At 46.2% G+C, this 25,860-nt stretch overlaps 1 protein-coding gene across 10 annotated transcripts in view; it reads right to left on the minus strand.

The window, feature by feature from the left end:
- The window catches only part of ankrd44 (ankyrin repeat domain 44), a 170,884-nt gene that overhangs the window by 109,592 nt on the left and 35,432 nt on the right, over positions 1–25,860 (minus strand). For all 10 annotated transcript variants that reach the window (XM_055637804.1, XM_055637798.1, XM_055637805.1 and 7 more), the window contains exons 2-4: positions 14,267–14,350; positions 10,331–10,409; positions 6,683–6,753 (exon numbers count right to left, since the gene is read on the minus strand). In XM_055637804.1, the coding sequence (XP_055493779.1) occupies positions 6,683–6,753; positions 10,331–10,409; positions 14,267–14,350 (234 nt within the window). The remainder of the gene's footprint in view (positions 1–6,682; positions 6,754–10,330; positions 10,410–14,266; positions 14,351–25,860) is intronic.

Consider the following 25,860-nt stretch of genomic DNA (forward strand, 5'->3'; position numbering starts at 1 on the left):
CCCACAGTGCTCGTGGAAAAATCTGATCAGTTCTGTGAGATTTCTCTACCTTCATACATGTCAGGACTTTCGGTACCTCTTCGACCATAATACAAGATATTTGCTCTCAAGACACTTCCATTGACTACCCCAAGTTCCCTAGTCTTCATGTCTTTCTACACAATAAAAACAGAGGAGAAACATTTATAGAGGACCTTGCCCATTTCCTGTGGCTCCACATAGATTTGACTGCTATAATTCCTGAGGGGTCCCATTCTCTCTTTGGTTATGCTTTTTACCTTCTGTACATAAAATCTCTTGGGATTACCATTAATATTATCCTGGTCTCCTTTTGCCCTCCTGATCTCCTTTTTTAGCTTGCTCGTGACAAGAGGCTCAAATTCCCTCGTCATCCACGCTTCCTTATGCTCACATGCCTGCCCCTCACTCTAACAGGAACATGTTAGTACATTTTTCAAACTTTCCTGACATTCTTTTCCTTCAAGCAACCTGTTCCAATCATGTAAGCAAGTTCCTGTCTTTTACCTTCGAAGTTGGCCTTGCCCCAATTTAGAATTTTAACTCGTGGGTCCATCCTGTCTCCATCCATAACCGTCTTAAACCTAATAGAATAGTGGTCACTGGTGCCAAAGGCTCATCCACAAACACTTCATCCACGTCCATCCCAATTTTCCAAGACAAGATCAAGCGTGGCCTTCTTCACATTGCTAGGGGAATCTTTCCTGAACACATCTGACAAATTCCACTCCATCTAAATCTTTCACACGACATTCCGAATCAATATTTGGAAAAGTGAAATCCCCTCCTATAACAATCTTATTAGACCTACAGCTGCAATCTCCTAGCATATTTGCTCTTCTAAATCCCGTTGACTATTTGGGGGTCGAGGAGTTGGTGCAAGGGGCATGGATTCAGATTTCTAGACCATTGTGGTCTTTTCTGCGGCAGAGGCGACCTGTACAGTGTAGTATACTCCCAACAAGGCGATCGTCCCTTTCTTTATCCTCAGCTCCACCATTTAGATTCATTAAACGAACGGTTGCACTGTCTGTCTGGTTTGCAATTACCCTCCAGAAAAGGAAGTCTGCCATCCTTAGCTGCCGTAATGTTACCCCGTCATCCTCCTTAAAAAAAAAGCACCACCATGTCCTCTTTTATTCCCACCGCTGTCTCTCCTAAAGCACCAGTAGCCTGGAACATCTTTTCAGTAAATTTCTGAAATGGCTGCAACATCCCAGTCACATGTACCTTTCCAGTCTATAGGTTCATCTGCCTTACCCTCTAGCATTGAAATAAGTGCAATTTATATCAACATTCCTTCATCGCTCCCAGTGTTTCTCCTGCCTATTCCATCCTCTAAACTTTCCCTCATCACTCTCCATACCAACTTCTAACATCTCACCTGCCTCGGTCCTGTATAAGATCTCACCCCCCCCACCAATCTAGTTTGAACTGTGAGGAGGATGCTATGAGAATGCAGGGTGACTTGGACAAATTGGGGGAGTGGGCAGATGCATGGCAGATGAAGTTTAATGAGGATAAATGTGAGGTTATCCACTTTGGTAGCAAAAACAGATTACTATCTAAATGGCGTCAAATTGGGAAAAGGGGAAGTACAACAGGATCTGGGGGTCCTTGTACATCAGTCTATGAAAGTAAGCATGCAGGTACAGCAGGCAGTGAAGAAAGCGAATGGCATGTTGGCCTTTATAACAAGAGGAATTGAATATAGGAGCAAAGAGGTCCTTCTGCAGTTGTGCAAAGCCCTAGTGAGACCACACCTGGAGTATTGTGTGTAGTTATGGTCCCCTAATTTGAGAAAGGACATTCTTGCTATTGAGGGAGTGCAGCGTAGGTTTTACAAGGTTAATTCCCGGGATGGCGGGGCTGTCATATGCTGAGAGAATGGAGCAGCTAGGCTTGTACACTCTGGAGTTTAGAAGGATGAGAGGCAATTTCATTAAAACATATAAGATTGTTAAGGGTTTGGACATGCTAGAGGCAGGAAACATGTTGCTCCCCCTCCTGAGTCCAGAACCAGGGGCCACAGTTTAAGAATAAGGAGTAAGCCATTTAGAACGGAGACGAGGAAACACTTTTTCTCACAGTCTGTGGAATTCTCTGCCTCAGAGGGCGGTGGAGGCAGATTCTCTGGATGCTTTCAAGAGAGACCTAGATAGGGCTCTTAAAAATAGCGGAGTCAGGGGATATGGGGAGAAGGCAGGAACGAGGTACTGATTGGGGATGATCAGCCATGATCACATTGAATGGCGGTGCTGGCTCGAAGGGCCGAATGGCCTACTCCTGTACCTATTGTCTATTGTCTCAACCCACTCGTGTAGCACTAGTGAATCTGCCTGCCAGGATATTGGTACTCCTCCAAGGTTAAGGTACAACCCATCCCTCTTGTTTGGAAGAGATTGAGCTTTTTTTTACCTTCCATCACAAAGAGGAATATGGAGGAGTCTCTGTGGTGGATGTTTATGTTAAAATGTGTTTTGTCTGTTCTGTTGCATTTTATTTGTATGACTGACTTGGCAAATGAAATTCCTCGTATATTGCAAAACATACTTGGCAAATTGATTGCATCTGCCTCAGAAGAGATCACAATGGTCTAGATATCCGAATCCCTTACCCATTCCTCAGCCACACATCATCTCTCTTATCTTCCTGTTCCTACCCTCTCCAGCAAATGGCACAAGCAATCCAGAGATCACTACCATGGAGGTCCAGCTTTTTAGCCTTTTACCCAACTCCAAAACTCATATTGCATGTCATTTGTGCAACATGCACAACAATTTCCGGTTGCTCCCCCTCCTGAGTCTAAACTGCTGCTGCAGAATCTCCTGTCTGCACCTCTCACTAGAGTCGAATAACACTATGGCTCTGCCTGACATCGCCCTTTCTTGCTGAACCTCAGTGCCAGGGTTGGTGTCATGGCCCTGCCTGCTACTGCTGCTCAACTTTGATGTATCTTCCCCCTTGACTGTACCCAAGAAGGTGTACCTGTTTTGAAGAGGGGCAGCCACAGGGGTCACCTGAATGAACTCCATGTCTGATTCCCTTACTCATGGTCACCCACATTCTCTCTTCCTGGACCTTCAGTGTGACGACCTCGCTATATTTCCTGTCTAAGAAGCTCTAATTTTCCCAGATGGTCCTGAGGTAATCTGGCTGCTGCTCCAGTTCCTTAATGTGGTCTTTAAGGAGCCGCACCTGGACACAATTCCCACAGGTGCAGTCATCAGGGTTACCAGCAGTTTCCCCGACTTCCCACATCCTGGAGCAGGAGCATTGTACCAACTTACCTGTCATTGCCACTGCAACTAAACCAATAATAAAATAACAAGACTCACACGAAAGAGCAGATTGAACCTTATCCTCCTATCTGCCTCTGATAGCCTCCTTATCGAAGACTCCTGAGCCAAAGACTCGTACTTGACCTCCCCACAGCACTTCACTTCTACACAGCCTCTCTCCCCCAACACTGCCACTCCCAATGGAGTTGTATTCAACTCGAGTTGAATGTTCACAAAAATGCTGGAGAAACTCAGCGGGTGCAGCAGCATCTATGGAGCGAAGGAAATAGGCGACGTTTCGGGCCGAAACCCTTCTTCAGACTGGTGAATGTTAATTGATTAGATTGAATTTTGCTTGTTTTTAATTAACTTTAAAAATACTTAAAAGTTTTAACCAAAGTAGTCCAGAACAACTTTGATCCTATCCAACTAATTTCCAAAATCCACAGTATTGAGCTGTATTTCACCCTCCCAATTTTCACAATAGGTCATTATTTTATACAACAGTTCCTGTACAATTATTAAAGCATTCACTCTGGTGTAGTTTAAACAATGGTGCCTTAATCAAATTACCAAATGCATTTAAAGTAATGAAATGTATTCCTTTGGAATGATTAGTAGTTTGCTGATGATGGCAAAATTGTTGATTCAGAGGAAAATGAAGAAGATTATCTAAAGGCAACAAAAGCATCGAAATTGCAAGCATTGTGGGAGAATGAGCAATGAATAGCTGCTGAAATTTAACTCGAACATGCGTAAGGGTGCATTTTGGCAAATTAAACCAGGCCAAAAAATGTCCAATGAATTGGAGAGTCCCTTGGAGTGTCATAAAACAGAGACACATAAGAGTACAAGTACATACTTTTCTGAAAGTGATGACACAGGGAGACAGTGTTGAAGGTGGCATATGGTACGCTAGCTTTAAAGGTCACACACTGAGTATGGGAGTTGAGACGTCATGTTAGGCTGTACAAATTGTTAGTACAGGTGCACAACCTTTTATCCGAAGATCCAAATAACGAAAACCTCCGAATAGCGGACATTTTTTCAGTCCTTGAAGAAAGGTCCTTGAAAACGGTCACCGAGGGCGGCCCGCAGAGGTGACAGCGGAACCTCCAGTCGGTCCTCGAAGAAAGGGGAACTAAATCCCCATTCATAAAAGAGAAGGTGAGGGTATATTGCGCGGGAGGGTTAATAATTGACAATAAGCTGCTGTCTGCCCGCTGAGTTAAAAAGTTCCCACGGTAGACTCACGATACACAGGGTATCGTGAGTCTTGCGTGGGAACTTTTTAACTCAGCGGGCAGGGAGCAGCAGATTGTCGCTCCCTTCAGTTTCACCCCACCTACACCCCTCTGCTTCCCGGCCATGTGTGTGACCCCTTCCCTCCCCTCTCCAGCTCCCCGCCCATTGCACTGGCGTGGGGGCTTTGCACTGTCTTCACGTCAGCGATGCCAGCATACGATGCCAGCATACAATGCCAGTCACCGGAGACGTCAGGACCAACGGGACACCGACCTCCAGGCCCACTGCAAGCACGGAGATCCCAGAGACCCACAGCCAGCAGCAGCCCAGCCCCGTTCCAACTCCAGAGGAAAACTGCAAACTAGCGGGAGACATCAGGACCACCAGAAGCCGCTCCCCGATGGGCCGCTACGGCGACAAGTGGCATTTCGCCCACAGCCCGAGCTGTGCCCCCTCATCGGGACACCGACCCCCAGGCCCACTGCAAGCACGGAGATCCCAAATCAGCAACTCCAGCCCCGCTCCAACTCCAGAGGAACACGCAGAACACGCAGTAGGGGCAGAAGCCGATGGTGTGCAAGGTACGCCTTGTTCTTGGGGTCGCGCAGCTCGGGCTGTGGGCGAACTGCCACTTGTCGCCGTAGCAGCCCATTGGGGAGCGGATTCCTCTGGAGTTGGAGGGGGAGGGGGGTATTGTGCTATTTGATCGCCCCCTGCTATCCCAGGGACAGGGAGACAGGACGTTCACCGAGGGCGGCCCGCAGAGGTGACAGCGGAACCTCCGGTCGGTCCTCGACGAAAGGGGAACTAAATCCCCATTCATAAAAGAGAAGGTGAGGGTACATTGCGCGGGAGAGTAGGAATCCCAAGACAAAGTTGAGTGAGCGTTCACCGAGGGTGGCCTGCAGAGGTGACAGCGGAACCTCCGGTCGGTCCTGGAAGAAAGGGGAACTAAATCCCCTTCATAAAAGAGAAGTGGAGGGTATATTGCCCGGGAGGGTATATCGCCTACCTGGAAGAAACCGGACATTTTTTCCAGGATGTCGTCTGCACACCAAAGCTCACGTTTGGCGCCAAACGCACGTCGCCTCTGCTGCACACGGATATAAGAGTGTGAAAATGTCGCCTTAGGCCGCCTAAGGGCATGTAGCCCCGCTAGGGTGACATGAGTGCGAGAGGTGATTCAATGCTGCGGTCACATTTACAAATTCAGGAATTCATTCAACACACTGCATTTCATACAGACATTTATTCTGCAAGAAAAAACTACATTGAAGACTCAAACTCGCGACCGAGGAACTGCCGGGATCAAGGCGCAAACTCGCGACCTTGCGGATATGAGCCGAGCACTCTACCACTGAGCCAGCCATTAAAATCTACGCTAAAAAATTTCCATTCCGAAGGCCGACAAATTCCGAATTACGAAAAGTGTCTGGTCCCAAGGCTGTCGGATAAAAGGTTGTGCACCTGTATGACCATATTTGGAGAATTGTGTGCAGTTCTGGTTGGCATGCTGTAGGAAGAATGTGAGTAGGCTGGAGAAGGTACGGGAAAAGGTCACAAAAATGTTACCTGGAGAGCTTTTATTATGAAGACAGATTGTATAGGCTGGGACTGTTTGCCCTGGTGTGAAGGGGGCTGATAGAGATTTCTAAAAATCATGAAAGGTATAGATAGTGTAGATAATCACAGTCTTTTTACAACCAGAGGACATATGTTTAGAAAAAAGGACACAAACTGCTGGAATAATTCAGCGGGTGAGGCAGCATCTTTATTGAACATGGATAGGTGACGTTTCAGGTCAGGACCCTTCTTCAGTCAGTTGGGAGAGAGGGGGTGGGGGAAGGAAAGCTGAGAGAGAGGAGAGGTAGGGCAAAGCGTGGCAGTGGATAGGTTTTTGATAGGCAGGCAGATGGTTGGAACAAAGGCCCGATATTATAACTGAAGAAGTCAAGCAAAAGGATTGAAGAGTTGCGAATTTTGAGCCAGAGGAAGGAATGTGGGTGGAGGGGGGGGAGGGGATGGGAGGAGGAAGAAATAGGTACGTCAAGGACTTGTTTAGGATAGGAGGGGAACATTTCAAGGGATCCAAGGGGCAAGCTTTTCCAAACAAATTGGTTGAAAGTTGTAAAACTTACGTCTTTTCGTGAAGCAATGGCACGATGCAGTGGAGTTAACCACATGTTATCCTTCGCATTAACACGAGCTCCTGTAAAATATAATGATAAATGCAATAACATTATCTTGGGTACTGATAATAAACAGAAGCACTGATCTCCCCCCCCCCCCCTAATGTGCACTAGGTGTAGGGGCCCATCATTTCTCCCCTTTAAAACTACACGGTTGCAACATATTTTAATGTTCCTAGATACGGATACGTTGCATCAACAGAAAATTCATGATAATTGCATATCAGCTCAAAAAATGAAACCTGCTGTCTTTAGACTGGCACAGGAGTTTTGACCATTGTTCTGTCAACGAAGACAGCTTCATGGATCCTTGACTTTCCCTTTTGAAATTAACAATGAGCTCCTTGGTCTTACTATTGTTGAGAGCAAGATTGTTGTTCTGGCACCATTCAAACAGATTATCAATCCTAAACCTGTCTTATCCATGTACTTATCCAAATGTTATTTAAATATTGTTATAGTGCCTGCCTCAACTACATCCTCTGCAAGCTTGTTCCATATACACACTTCCTCCTTGGAAAAGATTGCGCCTTAGATTGCTATTACATTTTTCCCCTCTCACCTTAAACTTATGTCCTCTGGTTCATGATTCATTACTCCAGGTAAAAAGACTGTGCATTCAAGATTCAAGATTCAAGATAGATTTAATTGTCACGTGTGCCTGATGGCACAGTGAAATGAATTTCCATACAGCCATACAATAAAAATCAACAGGACACAACACACTATAGGGTTTGACATAAAACATCCCCACACAGCAGAATCAATGTTTCCACTGTGTGGGAAGGCACCAAAGTCAGTCTTCTTCCTCCACTATTCCCCGTGGTCAGGGCCTCCCCAAGCCCTCCGCAGTTGCCGCTACGGGCGGCCCGATGTTCAGGACCGCACGCCGGGGTGTTAAAAGTCCGACGTCGGGGCTGCGGGACGTCCTTCAGCGGCGTGGACACAGAGTCGGCCCCCTCCTACCGGAGTCGGCGGCTTCCACAGTCCGCAGGCCGCGCCGGGTGGAGACTGCTGCTGGAGACCCTCGGCAAGGCGCCCCAGGACTCCACGATGCCGTTCAGCACCGCCCGCGTTGGAAGCTCTCCGCACCAGAGCTCCACGATGTTGGAGCAACGGCTCAACGCTTCGGAGCTCCAACGGCGACCCACGTAGGCATCGCCCGCTCCGCGGTGACTCCAGCGCTGCGCCGCCGCTGTAGCAGCCCTGGTCCGGTTCCCGGTCCCTGGCAGGAAAGGCCGCTCCGATCCAGCTGGTAGGCCGCGAGGTGGGGGGCGAGGACGCGACTCGGAGAAATAGTCGCGCCCCCGCCAGGAAGAGGCTGAGAAACGGTTTCCCCCTTACCCTGCCCCCCTCCCCCACATAGAAAAGTTAAAGTATCCCCCAACACTAAACTTTGGACTAACTAAAAATAATAAAAAAGACAGAAATAACAGACAGGCTGTAGGTAGAGGCTGCTGCCAGTGCAGCGCCCCTAGTGCAACCTATCTATTCCCTTCATGATTTCATGCACCTCGATAAGATCATCCCTCAGCCTCCAGCATTTGAAGGAATACTAGACTAAGTGGGACCCGTTGGGTCCCTGTCACACGGGAGGACTCGTCCTCCAACACAACCCGTTCCCCAATGCAATATTCCACCACTCACCTATTCCCCCAATGCAACCCATCCCCCCAATGCAATATTACATTACTCACACATAGCCCCCAACTGCACAGCTCATTTCCCCTCATCCCCTAGCACTCCCTCCCCCTACTCTTCACCCTCCCTCTTCTTTCCCCTCTCCTCCTCCCTTTCCACAATCTCTCCCTCACCTCTCCCTCCCTCTCCTTTCCCCTACCCTCAGTCACTCCCTCCCTCTCTCCATAACTCCTCTCCCCTCCCTACCCCCCTCCTATCCCTCTTCACCTCCCCCTATCCCCACACTCTCCCTCCTGCCCTCCCCCACTTTCCTCCTCTCCCTACCCTTTCTTCTCCCTCCAGCCCCCCTACTCACCTTCCCATGATCTTTCCCCTCTCCTCCCCTTGCCAAATCCTTTCATCACGTCTCCCTCCCTCTCCTTTCCCCTACCCTCAATCACTCCCTCCCTCCATTCATAAAATGTAGCATCTGCAGTTCCTTCCTCCACAGGCCATTCATTGTCAGCTGTGGTTTAGATCCCGTTGACTTGACGATTGGACCAGTGTGTGTGTGTGTGTGTGTGTGTGTGTGTGTGTGTGTGTGTGTGTGTGTGTGTGTGTGTGTGTGTGTGTGTGTGTGTGTGTGTGTGTGTGTGTGTGTGTGTGTGTGTGTGTGTGTGTGTGTGTGTGTGCGCAACTCAATCTACGCACAAACTGCTCGGCTACCCTGCAACCTGACTCTCCTTTCCTCCATCTGCCCCACTCCGGCACCGCCACCGTTCAGCCTGTCCACGTCCTGTCCGACCGCCTGATGCTGCCGGATGGCCCGTCGCCGCCCTGCCTGCCCGCCCGCTCGGCACGTCCCTTGCCCTGCCCACCAGCGGCGGAGGAGACAGACCTGGGGCGGGACGGGTAGATGAGACCGCCATTGCCGCAGAGGGCGGGCGGGGGAGAGGGGTGAGTGATGAGGGAGAGAGACGGGACCAGGGCCTCCACTGAACCCCCCACCGCATCTGCGCATGCGCATTTTTTAGGATTTTTAAACCTCGATAACTTTTACAATATACCACCGATCAGAACAAAACTGGTTGAACCCGCAGCACAGGAGAACAGTGAGTAACCTGGCAAAAAACGTAGCTCTAACGCGTACCGTCTTTGCGCAAATAGAAACATCCCGCAAACCGGAAGAGCACAAGATCTGAGTTTTAGTTATGAATATCGGACGTCTTCTGCCCAATCTCTCCCTATAGCTCTTTCCTGCTTAACAACACCCTTCCTATAAGCAGAGTGACCACAACTCCAAATTTGCCCTCAACGACATCTTGTACAACTGAAACATAACATCCCAACTTTCATAGTTCCCTGATGAATGAAGGCCATTGTACCAAAGCTTTTCTTGACCACACTATCTACCTGTGACGCCACTTTCAGGGAACTCTGTACCTGTGCTCCTGCATCACTCTGCTCTACAACACTCCCCAAGGCCTTGCCATTCACTGTGAAGATCCTGCCTTGGTTTAAATTCCCAAAATACAGCACCTCTCACTTATCTCCATTAAACTTCACTAACCATTCCTCAGCCCACTCGCCTAGCTGATCAAGAAACTGTTGTAATTTGTGAAAACCTTCATTATGTACAATACTACCCACTTCATTATCATCTGCTAACTTACTAATCATGCTTTGTATATTCTCATCCAAATCCAGTACGGGTAGTAAGAGATATGCCAATTGCCTTTTTCCTACAAAATCTTTAGGTTTTCCCCATTGGTGGGAGGAAGCAAAGAAGCGGAAAAAAATATGCATGAATGAAGAACAATTTCAATAATAACTCCTTGAATTTTTAAATGAGCATTTTTGAATCTATACGCAGTGTGATTTATTACAGTCCAAACCATTTAAAACCTATAGTTAATATTCCTACTTGGTCTTCAGCTGAAATGGTATAAATTAAGCAGTATTTTCTAGTGAAATTACCTGAAAGTATGAGGAGCTCAATAATTTCAGCATCACCATAATATGCAGCCGCATGCAGTGGTGTCCGTTTCTCCGAATCCTTTAGGAAAAAAAATAGAATTAACCTCAATAACAACACAGGGCACTTCTAAATGTTATTAGTAAATCATGAAGTTGGGGCTGGTGATAAAACGTCCCGAGAAAATGGATGGAAATACTGTAAACAGCAGATTGGCTCATGTAATGAGAAAATAAAAATTTAATGTCTGGGACCCTTTTGCCGCATAAATACCATGCAATATTGACATCTCTCACTTTTAAGTAACCCTTGCTTTCCCTCTCTCTCCATCCCTCCCCCATCCTAGTTCTCTGACCAGTTTCACTGATTAAATATGACTGATGCCTCGTTCCCCTCAGCTAACAATGATCCATTCTACATTTTCCTTGAACTTCGGCCCCTTTGATTTCTCATTTTCACACCTTACCCTTCCATATCTCTCTATGTCTCCCTCTCCCCTGACTTTCAGTCTGAAGAAGGGTTTCGATCCAAAACATCACCCATTCCTTCGATCCAGAGATGATGCCTGTCCCGCTGAGTTACTCTAGCATTTTGTGTCTACCCTCGATTTAAACCAACAGCTGCAGTTCTTTCTTACACACGATGCCTGTCCCACTGAGTTACTGCAGCATTTTGTGTCTACTTTCGAGGTAAACCAACATCAGCAGTTCTTTCACCTCCCTCGTCATCCTACTAGTTTCACTGTCATCCTGCTGAGTTTCACTGTTTGTATCCACTGGTTATCACCATCCCCACAGCTAACAATGGACCATTGTGGGCTCCACCCTTCTTTGATCATCGTTACTAGCATTGATCTGTCTTTTTGAATATCTTTCATTCATTTGTTCCATGTAAATTTTCATCTCTCAGTTCCCTTTCCCCTGGCTCTCAGTCCAATGAAGGGCCTCGACCTAAAACGTCACCCATTCCTTCTATCCAGAGATGCCGCCTGTCCCGCTGAGTTACTCCAGCGTTTGTGTTTACCTTCATAAAAGTAAAACCTGAGCATGCCTTAAAATCTGTAAAGTGATTGGAGCTGCACACATGACTACTATCCACCTCTACTCAGAACATGAGAATGCATACATAATGTTCATGTGTAGATCCAGCATTTTGTGTCTATCTTCAGTGTAAACCAGCATCTGCAGTTCCTTCCTACGTTAATCACATTTTATTGTTCTTCCCACATACTCAATTCCTCCCCTCATCCAATCTTTCATCTGCATATTAGGGACAATTTACAGCAGATGATAAAGTGACAAACCCACGGGTCTTTGCTATGTCAGAGGACATCTGAAGGAAACCCACACGGTCACAGGGATAAGACTCACAGTCAGCATCCAAGATAAGAATTGAACCTTCTCTCAGCCATTGTGAGTTAACAGCTCTACTTGCTACATCATCATGCAGTGCAAAAATTACTTATTTAACTAACCAGAGAACGAGATTTCTTTGTACTTTTATTCCAAATCATGAGACCACGTTTAACAGCTTGAAGAAATAGAAGGATTTGAGTATAGGAGCAGGGAGGTTCTACTGCAGTTGTACAGGGTCTTGGTGAGACCACACCTGGAGTACTGCGTACAGTTTTGGTCTCCAAATCTGAGGAAGGACATTATTGCCATAGAGGGAGTGCAGAGACGGTTCACCAGACTGATTCCTGGGATGTCAGGACTGTCTTATGAAGAAAGACTGGATAGACTTGGTTTATACTCTCTAGAATTTAGGAGATTGAGAGGGGATCTTATAGAAACTTACAAAATTCTTAAGGGGTTGGACAGGCTAGATGCAGAAAGATTGTTCCCGATGTGAGGGAAGTCCAGGACAAGGGGTCACAGCTTAAGGATAAGGGGGAAATCCTTTAAAACCGAGATGAGAAGAACTTTTTTCACACAGAGAGTGGTGAATCTCTGGAACTCTCTGCCACAGAGGGTAGTTGAGGCCAGTTCATTGGCTATATTTAAGAGGGAGTTAGATGTGGCCCTTGTGGCTAACGGGATCAGGGGGTATGGAGAGAAGGCAGGTAGATTCAGATTCAGATTCAGATTCAATTTTAATTGTCATTGTCAGTGTACAGTACAGAGACAACGAAATGCATTTAGCATCTCCCTTGAAGAGCGACATAGCAAACGATTTGAATAAAAATTATAATAAGTGTCGGGGGGGGGGGGGGGGGGGGGGGGGGGGGGGGGGGGGGGGGGGGGGGGGGGGGGGGGGGGGGGGGGGGGGGGGGGGGGGGGGGGGGGGTGATTGGCAGTCACCGAGGTACGTTGTTTAGTAGAGACAGCCGCCGGAAAGAAGCTGTTCCTCGACCTGCTGGTTCGGCAACGGAGAGACCTGTAGCGCCTCCCGGATGGTAGGAGGGTAAACAGTCCATGGTTGGGGTGAGAGCAGTCCTTGGCGATGCTGAGCGCCCTCCACAGACAGCACTTGCTTTGGACAGACTCAATGGAGGGGAGCGTGGAACCGGTGATGCGTTGGGCAATTTTCACCACTCTCTGCGGTACGGGATACTGAGTTGGATGATCAGCCATGATCATATTGAATGGCGGTGCAGGCTCGAAGGGCCGAATGGCCTACTCCTGCACCTAATTTCTATGTTTCTATGTTTCTATTCTTTCTTTATGTTGTTTTCCTTATTTCCAAAATCTGAGAATAGGCTGGATAAACTGGAAGCATTTTTTGAGAAAGTCACTTACAACAAAGGAGATAATTGTTTTCTGGTGGAGTTGACCTGGTAATGTTTTACCCCAAATCTTAGGACAACCCTGATCTCTTTTCAAAACAAAATCTTCCAGATTTTCTGGCCTTTTCATAGACTCTAGAAATATTTCAATAAATTACCAAATCTTTGTTCCAGGTGCACAAATGTACAAATAAAAGCAGGTTTCATCAATTGCCCAATGAATTATAGTCACTGAACAAGAAATATTTTTGCATTTATATTGTACTTCACCACTCCATGATGACATCTTAAAGCTAATAAATTATTTTTCAAAAAAAAGGCAATTATTTTTGCACAGTAAGCCCAACAAATGATTAAGAAAGATATTTTCCATGCAGCACTTTCTCAGTAAGGCACAAATCTTAGGTACTGAGGAGTGAACACGCAGCCCCTTAGCTCAACTGCAGAGACTAAGAAGGTCCCAAGAGATTTTCCAATTCCGCAAATCTTAAAAGCCATCATATGCCTCAGGGACGTGAGAAATCTGTCAACCAGGGATCACACTCTAACTCATTCTACAATGGCATTTGCTTGAAGGAATTTTGTGAATGTTAGATGGCAACAGGATTTTTTGGTTGCTCCAAATACCCCCAATGATCAGGGTTCAGCAATCAAATAATAGTTATTAGTCAAATATAACCAAAATGCAAGGTAAACGAAGACGAAAAGGGCAATAACAGGGTGTATTAATTGAACAGAATCTTGAAACACCCTTTCACATGCATTGAACAAACAAATTCAAGGACATAGAACACTGACTTTATTGCCCTTAGGAACAGAGTCTCCATTAGCTACAGCATTACATACAAATGAATTGTGTGCACAGTGGTTTGTACACAATAGTCTCCTATATACGAATAAATAGGTTCTTTCATTTGGTCCACTTGCTGCAAGATCATCTACACATATTGATGCAAATTAGATTTTAACGACCTCCCAAAATGTTGAGAGCAATCTGACCACTTATATTTTATCAAATATAACGCCACGTAATCTTGGAATAAATAATGTAAATCAGTCTGATCCTGACAGCAGATGCAATATTATTCAGTAAAATTAACTTGCCCAGTAATCATTAAAAAGACTCAACATGATAACATTATTTCATTTTTCAAGAAAAGAATAGCATCTGTTCAAGGAACATAATTTCAGCCAAAAAATTTAACAGACCTACCAAAGCATTGACATCTTCCGTTTTATAAATTAACACCCGTACTTCTTCAGAATCCCCGCTAAATATTGCATAGACCAACGGAGGCTAGAAGAAAAAGGTTTGTAGTTAGCAATTTTATGTTATTTATAATATATGCACAAAGATTCAAACAAACAAATATGTGAAAATTTCAGAATTTTTCAATATTAATTAAATAGGCACAGCATTTTAATTTTAAGAGATACTAGTCCAAGTGCAGACCCGTTGGGTCTGTTTCCCCAACGCGCGTTTGGCGGGGGGGGGGGGGGCTGAGGCATCTCACGCACACTAACCACCCCCAAACACACAGGGGGGGCGGGGGGGAAGAGGGAGATGGGGGTGGGGAGAGGGTGAGAAGAGGGGAGGGAAGGGGAGGGGGGAAGGAGAAGATGGGGGAGAGTGGGGAGGGGGGAGGAGAGTGCGGAGGCGGGGGAAGTGGGGAGAGGGGTGGGGGGCAGAGGGGTTAGGGCAGTGGGAGAGGGGTAGCGGGGAGTGGTGCAAGAGAGAGGGGAAGGGGGTGGTGGGGAGATGTGGTGAAGAGGGGGAAGAAGAGGGGGGGAGGGAGAAAGAGGGGGGGAAAGAGGGGGGAGAGAGAGGGGGGGAGAGAGGGGGGAGTGGGAGAGGGGGGAGAGAGAGGGGGAGAGAGAGGGAGAGGAGAGGGGGGAGGGGGAGAGAGAGGGGGGAGAGGGGGAGAGAGGGAGAGAGAGGGGGGAGAGAGGGGGGAGAGAGGGGAGGGGTGAGGAGAAAGGGAGAGATGGAGAGGGGGGGAGAGAGGAGTGGAAGGGGAGGAGGAGGGAGTGGAGGAGGGGAGGGGATGGGGAGGGATGAGAGAGGGGGATGGGGGGAGATAAGTGGAAGAATGGGGAGGGAGGGGGGAGAGTGTAGGGGGAGTGGTGGAAGTGTGAGAGAGAGGGGAAATAGTGGGGAGGGAGAGTGGAAGGGGTTGGGACAGTCCATCTGTTCCCCAATCCCTATCACCCCCAATCCTCTTTCTCTATTCCCACACACGTGATGACGCGCTTCGACACAGGCTGCGGGGGAGGGGCATGGAAAAAATCTCGGCGTTTCTGCGTGTGATGATGGTGTAGCAATGAATCAAAGGCACACACACACACACACACACACACACACACACACACACACACACACACACACACACACACACACACACACACACACACACACACACAGAGTTTTATATTATAGATAGATGTTACAAACTATGAGAAAGCCAATGTCAGTCTTTCGCATTCAAATCTTTTAAAGCTTAAGGTGCCTCATGAGTCCTCCAAAGAAAAAAATAATAATTGCCTATACATTTCCTGGTTGTATTTCAGAATTCCAGCACCCACTTCTTGGATACAATCCATTTTTTGTTCCTTCCAACAATACTGAGGTAGACAAATATTTTCAACAAACAGAAGTTGCAGTAAACATTCCAATATTTTCCACACCTCTGCTCTCACCACACAGCGCAAGGTCTACAGCAAGGTACCTCAACTTCCACAGATTATTCCTCACAATTTCTTCCTGTTCCAACAATATTGCAACATCAGAAATACGTTCTTTCTCCAGTTGCAGCATTTCAAACAGACCATACAAGGGACTCACTGATCCATTCCTTCATCCCCACCAGCTACCTGATCTGCACATTTTCTCACCATGGAATTACAGCAGTTGCAACATCAACCTTCCCCTCAATCCAGGAACACAAAGACATTTTCCAGGTGACATTTTGGCAATCCATTCTACTGCCGGTCACACAATGGTTGTCTCTATAATGGAGAAACCAAAAACACTGATTGGTGAAACGTTTGCCCTGCACCTCCATTTAGTCTGCAGGGGTATTTCTAACCCTCCAATGACACAAGCCACAAGAAACTGCAGATGCTGGAATCTTGAGGGCAAAGCGCAGCAGAATTTCAGTTGGTCAAGCAACGTTTCGGTTCGGGTCCTATTTTCAAACTAATTGGAGTAGGGGGGACAAAGCTGGAAAAGAGAGGTGTGGGCAGGACAAAGCCTTGCAAGTGATTGGTGGATACAGGTGAGGTTGGCAGATGGGTGGAGTAAGTGACAAAAGTTAGGTGTGAAAAGGAGCCAAGAAGTTGTCAAAGAAGGAGAGAAGTGGTCTGAAATGTTTGCCCTGTGATTCTCATGGTCTGCTTCCACTACCCATTCCTACATCTTTAAGTGACTAAATATGTACTAGTTTGATGTTTTCATCCAAAAAGGACCACACACCAAACAAATGTTTAAAATCTGTGAGGGGAAAGCATCACAACTAATGGTATTAAAATATTTGGATAAGTACTAATTTTAATAATTACAAACTCCTCCACTTTTCATGTTGCTTTTAAGGTAAAAAAGAAGGTTTTTTTTTAAACGACCACACTTCCTATTTATCGCCATTTGCTTCATTTCCTGCAATTCAAGTTTCATTATGAAACTACCTCTTTACTTGTAACTTCACAATCAAACATGAAGTGCAGGAAATGAAGAAAATGAAAATCTGCTGGCATGCAGAATTACACCCTTTACAAAAAAATACTGATGCTCGTAAAACATTTTTCTACGACAACCTCAATGGCCAATGTCAAAAAACATACTTGTCAAGCCCTTTGGACGCAACATACAATGGATTCTTTACTGCTGCGATGCAAAAGTACAATGATGCCAATTAATATGAAGAACAATTCCTTGATCTATTAATTGGAATTGACAAAGTTACCACATTTTATTTAGATCATTATTGATGCTTTAACAAAATACCAATGGAATACTCCTTGAAGAATATGGAGATGGTGGGGATACAGCAGTGGTGGTGGCAGCAGTGAGCATCCAGATCCAGCTTACGGGTGGGCAACCAACAGAGGCTGGAAAACGTGGCGGGCATAGTAGATGTAGTTCGCAGTGTTTGTGGGGCTACAGGGCCAGATCACCCACCGGGACAGGGGCATCTTGGTCAGCCTGGACTAGTTGGGCCGAAGGGCCTGTTTCCATGATGTATGACGTTATGACTCCATGTTTATTACAGTCATCAAATACATATCTACACTAACCTCATTTACCATTAATTAGACTGTAGCTTTTGGTGCAACAGTTGATGGTACAATGATGGCCTCCATAAGGATGGGCTGGATGGAAAGAAGTGACGAGCGCATGATGGATTGGGCTGTGTTTACTGCATATTGCAGATTCAGACAGTCAATAACAGTGCTGTTGCCTTAGCTGCCTGAAATGCAGCCTGTAAAAATACGTTCTATAGCACATCAATGGGTCTTTGATGATAATGGCCGCATTTAGAGGCAGCGCTCCTTAAAAAATCTCTTCGATGGTGGAGAGGTCACTCCCTGTGATAGACTGGGCAGGATACACTGCTCTTTGTAATCTCTTTCATTCATGAGCGTATGTGTTGCCGAACCATGCTATGATGCAGCAGTCAGTACGCCTTTAGACGTTCAAGAGAATATTTGTCAACATATCGAGATATGCAAGCCAGAAACTTGAAATTGTTGACCCTCTCCACAGCCAACCCATCACTGAACACAGATTAGTAGATCCTCAGCTTTTCCCTTCTGAACTCAACAATCAGCTCCATAGTCTTGCTGATTTGAAAGAGAAAATGTTTTTCTGGCACCTTTCAATCAGATTTTCAATCCCTCTACTATACTTCTGATTCCTATACTTCTGACCAACAACAGTAGCATAGTCAGCTAATTTAATGACAGCGTCGGAACAGTGTTGAGTGGAAAAATGACTCGCACAAGGATCTACACAGGAACATAATGTATGCATTCTCATGTTCTGAGTAGGGGTGGATATTAGCCATGTGTGCAGCTCCACTCACTTCACAGATTTTAAGGCATGCCAGGGTTTTACATTTATGAAGGTAAACACAAAATGCTGGAGTAACTAAGCAGAGAACTAAGCATCTCTGGAGAGAAGGAATGGGTGACGTTTCAGGTCGAAACCCTTCTTCAGACTGATGTCACGGGAGTGGGCGAAACATAGAATGTAGTCGGAGACAGTGAAACTGATGGGAGAACTGGGAAGGGGGAGGGGATCATCCCTTCCAAGCTGGTTACCAAGTACACGGAACTGTGCCTCTGCGCGTCCCTCTGCAATTGGATCCTCGACTTACTCATCCACAGACCACAGTCTGTTTGAATTGGAGGAACCACTTCATAGTCAGTAACAATTAGTATGGGAGCACCTCAAGGCTGCGTGCTCAGCCCCCTGCTTTATAGCCATGACTGCATAGCCGGTCATATTGCGAGCTCTATCATCAAGTTCGCCGATGACACCACTGTGGTTGGACAAATCACTGATGGGGATGAGTCAGAGTATAGAAGTGAGATCGACCGACTGACCAAATGGTGCCAGCACAACAACCTGGCTCTCAACATCAGTAAGACCAAGGAACTGATTGTGGACTTTAGTAGGGGAAGGATGAGGACCCACAATCCTGTTTATATCAATGGGACGATGGTGGAGAGGGTCAATAACTTCAAATTCTTGGCGTACATATACCAGAAGATCTTTCCTGGACCAAGCACACTGATGCAATTGTAAAGAAGGCACATCAGCGACTCTACTTCCTGAGAAGATTACAGAGATTCGGCATATCAAAGAAGATTCTCCTAAACTTCCACAGGTGCACGGTAGAGAGTATTCTAACTGGTTGCATCGTGGCCTGGTTCGGCAACTTGAACGTCCAGGAGCGAAAAAGACTACAAAATGTTGCGACCACTGCCCAGTCCATCATCACCGGCTTTGACCTCCCCACCATCGAAGGGATCTATCGTAGTCGCTGCCTCAAAAAGGCAGCCAAAATCATCAAAGACCCACACCCTTCAGTCCAACTTGCCCTTGCCAACAAAGATGTCCCATTTACACTGGTCCAACCTTCCTGCATTTGGCCAATATTCCTCAAATCTAACCAATCCATGCAAACTCTAAATGTTTTTTAAATGCTGTTACAATACCTGCTTCAACTACCTCCCCTGGCAGCTTGTTCCACATACCCATCATCTTGCGTGCGAAAAAAGCTACCCCTCAGGTACCTTGTAAATCACCGCACAGCCTCCAAGGAATAAAGTTTGAGCCTGACCTACCTCTCCCTAATACTCCATCCCTTAAGTACCAGCAACATACTTGTGAATCTTGTCTGCACTCTTTCCAGCTCAACATTTCCTATAGCAGTATGATCAAAACTAAACATAATACTGCAAATGCGGCTTCAACAAAGTCTTGTACAACTGAAATATAACATCCCAATTTCTACACTCAATACCCTGATTGATGAAGGCCAACGTACCAAAAGCCTTCTTGACCACCCTATCTACTTGTGATGCCAATTTCAGGGATCTATGTTCGTGCACACCTCCATCCCACTGCTCTACAGCACTCTCCAGGGCCATGCCATTCACAGTGAAAGTCTTGCCCTGGTTTAACTTCCCATAATGCAACACCTCACACTTACTCTATTAACCATTCCTCAGCACACCTGCCCAGTTGATCAAGATCCCGCCGTAATTTTTGATAACCATCTTTGCTATCTACCATACCACATTTAGTGTTATCTGCAAACTTACTAATCATGCCTTTCTATATTCTTATCCAAATTGTTGATATAAACAGCAATGGGCACAGCACCGATCCCTGAGACATGCCACCAGTCACAGGTCTCCCATCCAACAAACAATTGCCCTCAGCTTCCTTCCATGAAACCAATTCTCGCTCCAGTTGGTTCGCTCTCCCTGGATCCCATGCAATCCTACCTTCCGGAGCAGCCTACTGGTTAACACTGTATGTAAATTACAAAGTTAAAATAATTGATGGGAGGAAGGCCAATTTGATTGGAATGAAAGTTGATAAAGCTCATGTAAAGTGGAAGTCTTGAAGAAGTAGTTGAGGAACGAAGATTACAAAAAGAGGTGAACACTGCCCGGCCCATCAGAGGTACTGACCCCCTCATCATCAAAGGGATCTATAAGAGGTGCTGTCTCAAAAAGGCAGCCAACATCATCAAGGACCCACACCACCCTGGCCATGCTCTCATTTCACTCCTGCCATTGGGAAGAAGAAAAAAAGGTTCGGTCCAGTTTCAGAAACCACTTCTTCCCAACAACCATCAGGCAAATGAACTCTCTGAATTTCAACTAAACTCTGAACTACGAACTGCCTGGTTTGCACAAGGAAGTATGGGCGTTGTTTTGTTGTTGCATTATATTGGGTTTTTTTTACTTATTTAATTTTTTCCTATTTGTTTATTGTATTATCTATTGAGAACCGTGTTTATAAACCTGTTGTGCTGCTGCTGCAGCACGTAAGAATTTCATTGTTCAGTTTCAGGACATAATAATAATATCTTTTTATTGTCATTGCACATAAGAGCAACGAGATTTGGTATGCAGCTTCCAACCAATGTCATAACTTAAATAACTAATAAAATTTGGATTTAGATAACCCGAGAACATGAATTGTAAAAAGAACAGTAAAACAGTCAAAACAGTTCAACAGACTAAAGTGCAGATGTGTCTGTGCGACATGACCATCCGAGGGAGACAGTCCATGGTGGTGGGGGGCATATAGCTATAGCTCTGGGAATTAAGCTGTTCCTGAGTCTGGAGATTTGGGCATAGGCGGCTTTGTAACGTCTGCTGGAGGGAAGTAGTTCGAACAGTCCATTACAAGGGTGTGAGGAGTCTTTATGGATGCTGACGGCCTTCCTGAGGCACCGTGTGTGGTAGATGCCCTCCAAGGCTGGTAGCTGTGTCCCAATAATCCTCTGCGCTCTGTGGACGACGCGCTGAAGAGCTCTCCTCTCCGCCTCCGTGCAGCTGAGATACCACACAGAGATGCCATACGTTAATATGCTCTCTGTGGTGCAACGGTAGAAGGTTGTCAGCGGTTGTTGGGGCAGATCAGTCTTTTTTAATGTCCTCAGGAAGAACAGTTGTTGCTGTGCCTTCTTGACCAGCGCAGTGGTGTTGGTGGACCATGTGAAGTCCTCTGAAATGCGAGTGCCCAGAAACTTAAAGCTGGACACTCTCTCCACACTTTCCCGGTAGATGGAGATTGGGGCGTATTCTCCATTATGGGACCTCCTGAAGTCAATAATCAGCTCCTTGTTCTTGGAGGTGTGTTTAGTGACAAGTTGTTATGTACGCACCAGTCCGCCAGGTTCTGCACCTCCGCTCTGTATTTTGTTTCATCACCGTTGGTGATCAGCCCAATCACTGTTGTGCTGTCTGCAAACTTCACAATGGTGTTGGTGTCGAATGCAGGAACACAGTCGTGAGTTAAGAGGGAGTAGAGCATGGGGCTTAGTACACAGCCCTGTGGTGTGCCGGTGCTCAGGGTGATTGTGGAGGACTGGTGCGGGCCCAGTCTCACTGCCTGCGGTCGCTCCGTCAGAAAGTTCAGGATCCAATCGCATATCGGCAAGCTGAGGCCTAGCTGGTGGAGTTTAGTGGTGAGCTTGGTGGGGATGACCGTATTGAATGCAGAGCTATAGTCAATGAAGAGCATCCTCACGTACGTGCCCTGTCTATCCAGGTGAGTCAGGACAGTGTGAAGAGCCTGAGAGGGCATCCTCTGTTGATCTATTTGCCCTGTATGCAAATTGATGAGAGTCCAGTGAGGCAGGGATGCTGGATTTGATGTGGGAGAGGACCAGCCTTTCGAAGCACTTAATTGGTATTGGAGTTAAGGCAACCGGGCGGTAGTCATTCAGGTTGGTGACTTTAGACTTTTTCAGCACCAGCACTATGGTAGCTGTTTTCAGGCACTTGGGGACTGTTGCCAGAGATGGAGATAGGTTAAAGATTCTCGTGAATACCTCCACCAGCTGTACAGCACAGTTCTTTTGTACCCTTCCCTGGACTCCATCCGGGCCTGCAGCCTTGCGTGGATTGATCCTACGCAGGGCGCACTGTACCTCCTGAGTGCTCAGTGATAAGGCCTGTCCCTCCGCCATGGCCGGGGTTATTCCACTCCTGGTGGTGTTGCCAGTTTCGAATTGGGCAAAGAAGGTGTTTAGTTCATTGGCCTGTGTGACATCACCGTGGGGGCAGGCGGGGCTGCTCTTGTGGTCAGTGATGTCCCTGACACCCTGCCATATGCTTCTGGTGTCCGCGGTATTGAAGTGGTCTTCCACCCTTTGCCTGTGGAAGTCTTTGGCCTTTTTTATACCTTTGTTCAGGTTTGACATGGCAGCACTTTAGGCAGAAGTGTCCCTGGATTTAAAGGCATTGTTGCGTGCCCTTAGCAGATTCTGAACCTCCTTGTTCATCCAGGGTTTCCAGTTTGGGAACATCTTTATTTGCTTGTCCACTGTGACAGTCTCCACACAGCAGTTGATGTAGGAGAGCACAGTGGATGTATACTCCTCCAAGTCTACCTCTGTACCACTGGTAGCCTGCTGTGCAAACAGGTCCCAGTCGGTGCGCTCAAAGCAGTCCTGGAGTTGTAGGGTGGCGTCCTCGGGCCATATTTTGACCGTCCTTATTGCAGGTTTGGTCTTGCGGATGAGGGGTTTGTATGCAGGCAGTAGAAACAGTGACAATAAAACACTCTTGACTGTTGAGATGCAGCCGAAATACAATCCCATCAGAGGCAAAGGAAAGACACGCAAATGCAGTGAGTGCTTCCAAACTGTTGATGCAGGAGAAGATCAAATCAAATCAAATCAAATTTATTTATAAAGCACATTTTTTAAAAAAACCACGTTGACCAAAGTGCTGTACAGACGTTTGTTGTCACATACACCAATTGGTGCAGTGAAATTTGAGTTACCATGCAGCACACAAATAAGATAAACACAACACTACAGAATTTAACATTAAACATAAAAACATCCCCCCACAGCGGAATCAACGTTTCCCACTGTGAGAGAAGGCAACACAGTTCAGTCCTCTTCCTCTTGTTCACCCGTGGTCGGGGCCTATTGAGGTCTCCGCAGTCACCGGCCCGATGTTTCAGGCCCTCTCGCTGGATGATAGAACTCTGGCGTCGGAAGAACGCTCCCAGCGGCTGGGAGTTTCGAAACAGCCGCTTCCTCCCGAAGTCCACAGGCTGAGCTGGGCGGAGCTCCAACACGGCGATCCTCGGCGAAAAGATCCCAGGACCCCGCGATGTTAAAATCAGCGCCGCCCGCGGCTGGAAACTCTGCAGACCACAGCTCCACGGTGTTAAAGTCGGCAGTACCAGCAGTCCGGAGCTCCACATAACGACTCCCGGTAAGGCATCGCCCGCTCCGCGATGGTGCTTCAGTGCTGCTGAAGCTGAAGCTCTGGCCAGTCTCCGGCAGGAAAGGCCACACCAATCCAGATGGTAGCCGCGAGGAGGGGGCGAAGATGCGGCTCGGAGGAAAGATGCATCCTTGACCAGGTAGTGACTGAGAAAAACAGTTTCCCCCCCCCCCCCCCCCCCCCCCCCCCCCCCCCCCCCCCCTCACATAAAAAACAATAAAAGACCTCCAAAACAAAACTTTTCGACAGACTAAAAATAAAAAAAAGGATGAAAGGACGAACAGCTGCAGGCGAAGCTGCCACACTCAACAGTGCCACCACTCGGTAATGGCGAGAGCGAAAGATGGCAAAAGCAGGAGTAGGGAGGGAATTGAAGTGGGTTTAACAATAGAGGCGAGAGAATAAAAACAGAGAGCTTCTGCTGAACCTTAATAATACATCTGCCTTAAATGGAGTAGGGATTTTAATTCTAGTTGACACATTAAAAGGGCAGATGTGAAGACATCAGAGAAGATCCAGAGAATATTTGATAGGATGAGGGACTGAAGTTGAAATGATAGATTTAAAAGGCTGAGACTGTTTGCTTAGAAGGTGGCTGATAGAACATTTGATAGAAGTATAAACAATGATGCTCTGAGCAGAGTGGATAGTGGGAGGATGTTCCTGTAGGTGGAGAGATCAAACGCAAGAGAGGTCACAACTATAGAATAGAGCAGAAAAGAATTAGGTGCGACATGACTTTTTTTGAAGCAATTTGTGGCTGGAACCTGCAGCTGCACTAGAAACAAGTACGAGAGTGGCCTTTAAGAAAGAACTGGATATACATTAGGCAGTGAAACATTTACAAGGCTATGAAAAAAGATCAGTGAATTAAATTAATGAAGTGCTCTAATAGCTGACATGAACATCGTGGGCCAAATGACCTCTTCTCTGATGTAAATATTCTTTGACTCAATTACAATACTGTACGTGATTGCTACATTTATGCAAAACTTATGTATCCCAAGATGCGGAAATAGTATCATGTATGTTTGAATTATATAAAAACACAGCGTTCATTGTATTTAAACAAAGAACAAATGCTACAAAGTGGCACAGATTATTGGATGTTTTCCCATACTTAATTTGGTCAAGAGATTACAGACGACAGTTACTGGGAATTTTCCAAGTTGCTGAGAATGCCCAAAAAACATCTTGGTGCTAATGGAAGCCTCAAAAGGATATCAAGTGATTTATATGATCATCTGCACTAAGAACATAGATATTGTTAACAATATCTGGATCAGTGCTTGGAATGTTGTGGCCATTATGGAGACTTGTCTGCGAAAGGGAATTGTTCCAGGATTTCAATGTTTCACACGTGATCGAGAGGGAGGTAAAAAAGGTGGATGAATTACTTTACTAATCAGGGGGAATGTCACGGCGGCACTCAGGAAGGACATACCTGACGGTATGAGGTGATAGGACTAGAGCTCAAAAATATAAAAGGTGCAATCACTCTAATGGGAATATACCACACACAAGCACACACACAGCAGTGGGCGATAGAAGAGATATTATAGACAAATTATGGGCTTCAAGGGGGCAGAATTTGTTTGGTATATCCAAGAGGTTTTCCTGAAACAGAACGTAGATAGTCTGACTCAAGGAGAGACCATTCTGGACTTTGATTTGGGAAACGTGACTGGCGTTTCAGTAGAACAGCATTTTGGGGACAGAAATCACAACTCCATAAGTTTTAAGATCATTATGAACAGGATAATTCTGGACCTTGGGGAAAAGTTGTAGTAAAGCAGATTACAGTATTATTAGACAGGAGCTTGGGAGAGAAAATTGGAAGTTGCTATTGAGCCACTCCATGCTTGCATTGTGGAAGTAATTGATAGGCCAGCTGATCAGAGTGCAGGACTGGTGTGTTGCAGGAAGGAGGAGGGATAAGGATGACAATGTAAGGGAACCTTAGATCACTAAAGAGATTGTAAATTTGTCAAAAAGAAAAGGAAACGTATGTAAGGTTTAGGAAGATTAAATCAGGCAAGGCCTATGATGAATGTGCTTAAAGCAAGCAGGAAATAACTCAGGCAGGCAATTAGAAGGGCCGAAATGAACCATAAAATGACATTGGTGAGTTAGAGTAAGAAAATCCCACAATATTTTATACCCACATTAAAAACAAGAGTGTATCCAGGAGAAGGTAAGGCTACTCGAGGATTAAGGAGGAAATTTAAGCTTGGAGTAATAGGATGTAGGAGAGGTACTAAACAAGTGCTTTGTATCTGAATTCAGCAAGGAAAAAAACATGGAGGATAACGGCATCAGTGT

Source organism: Leucoraja erinacea, chromosome 7 (assembly GCF_028641065.1).
Source record: "Leucoraja erinacea ecotype New England chromosome 7, Leri_hhj_1, whole genome shotgun sequence".
Classification (NCBI taxonomy): domain Eukaryota; kingdom Metazoa; phylum Chordata; class Chondrichthyes; order Rajiformes; family Rajidae; genus Leucoraja; species Leucoraja erinaceus.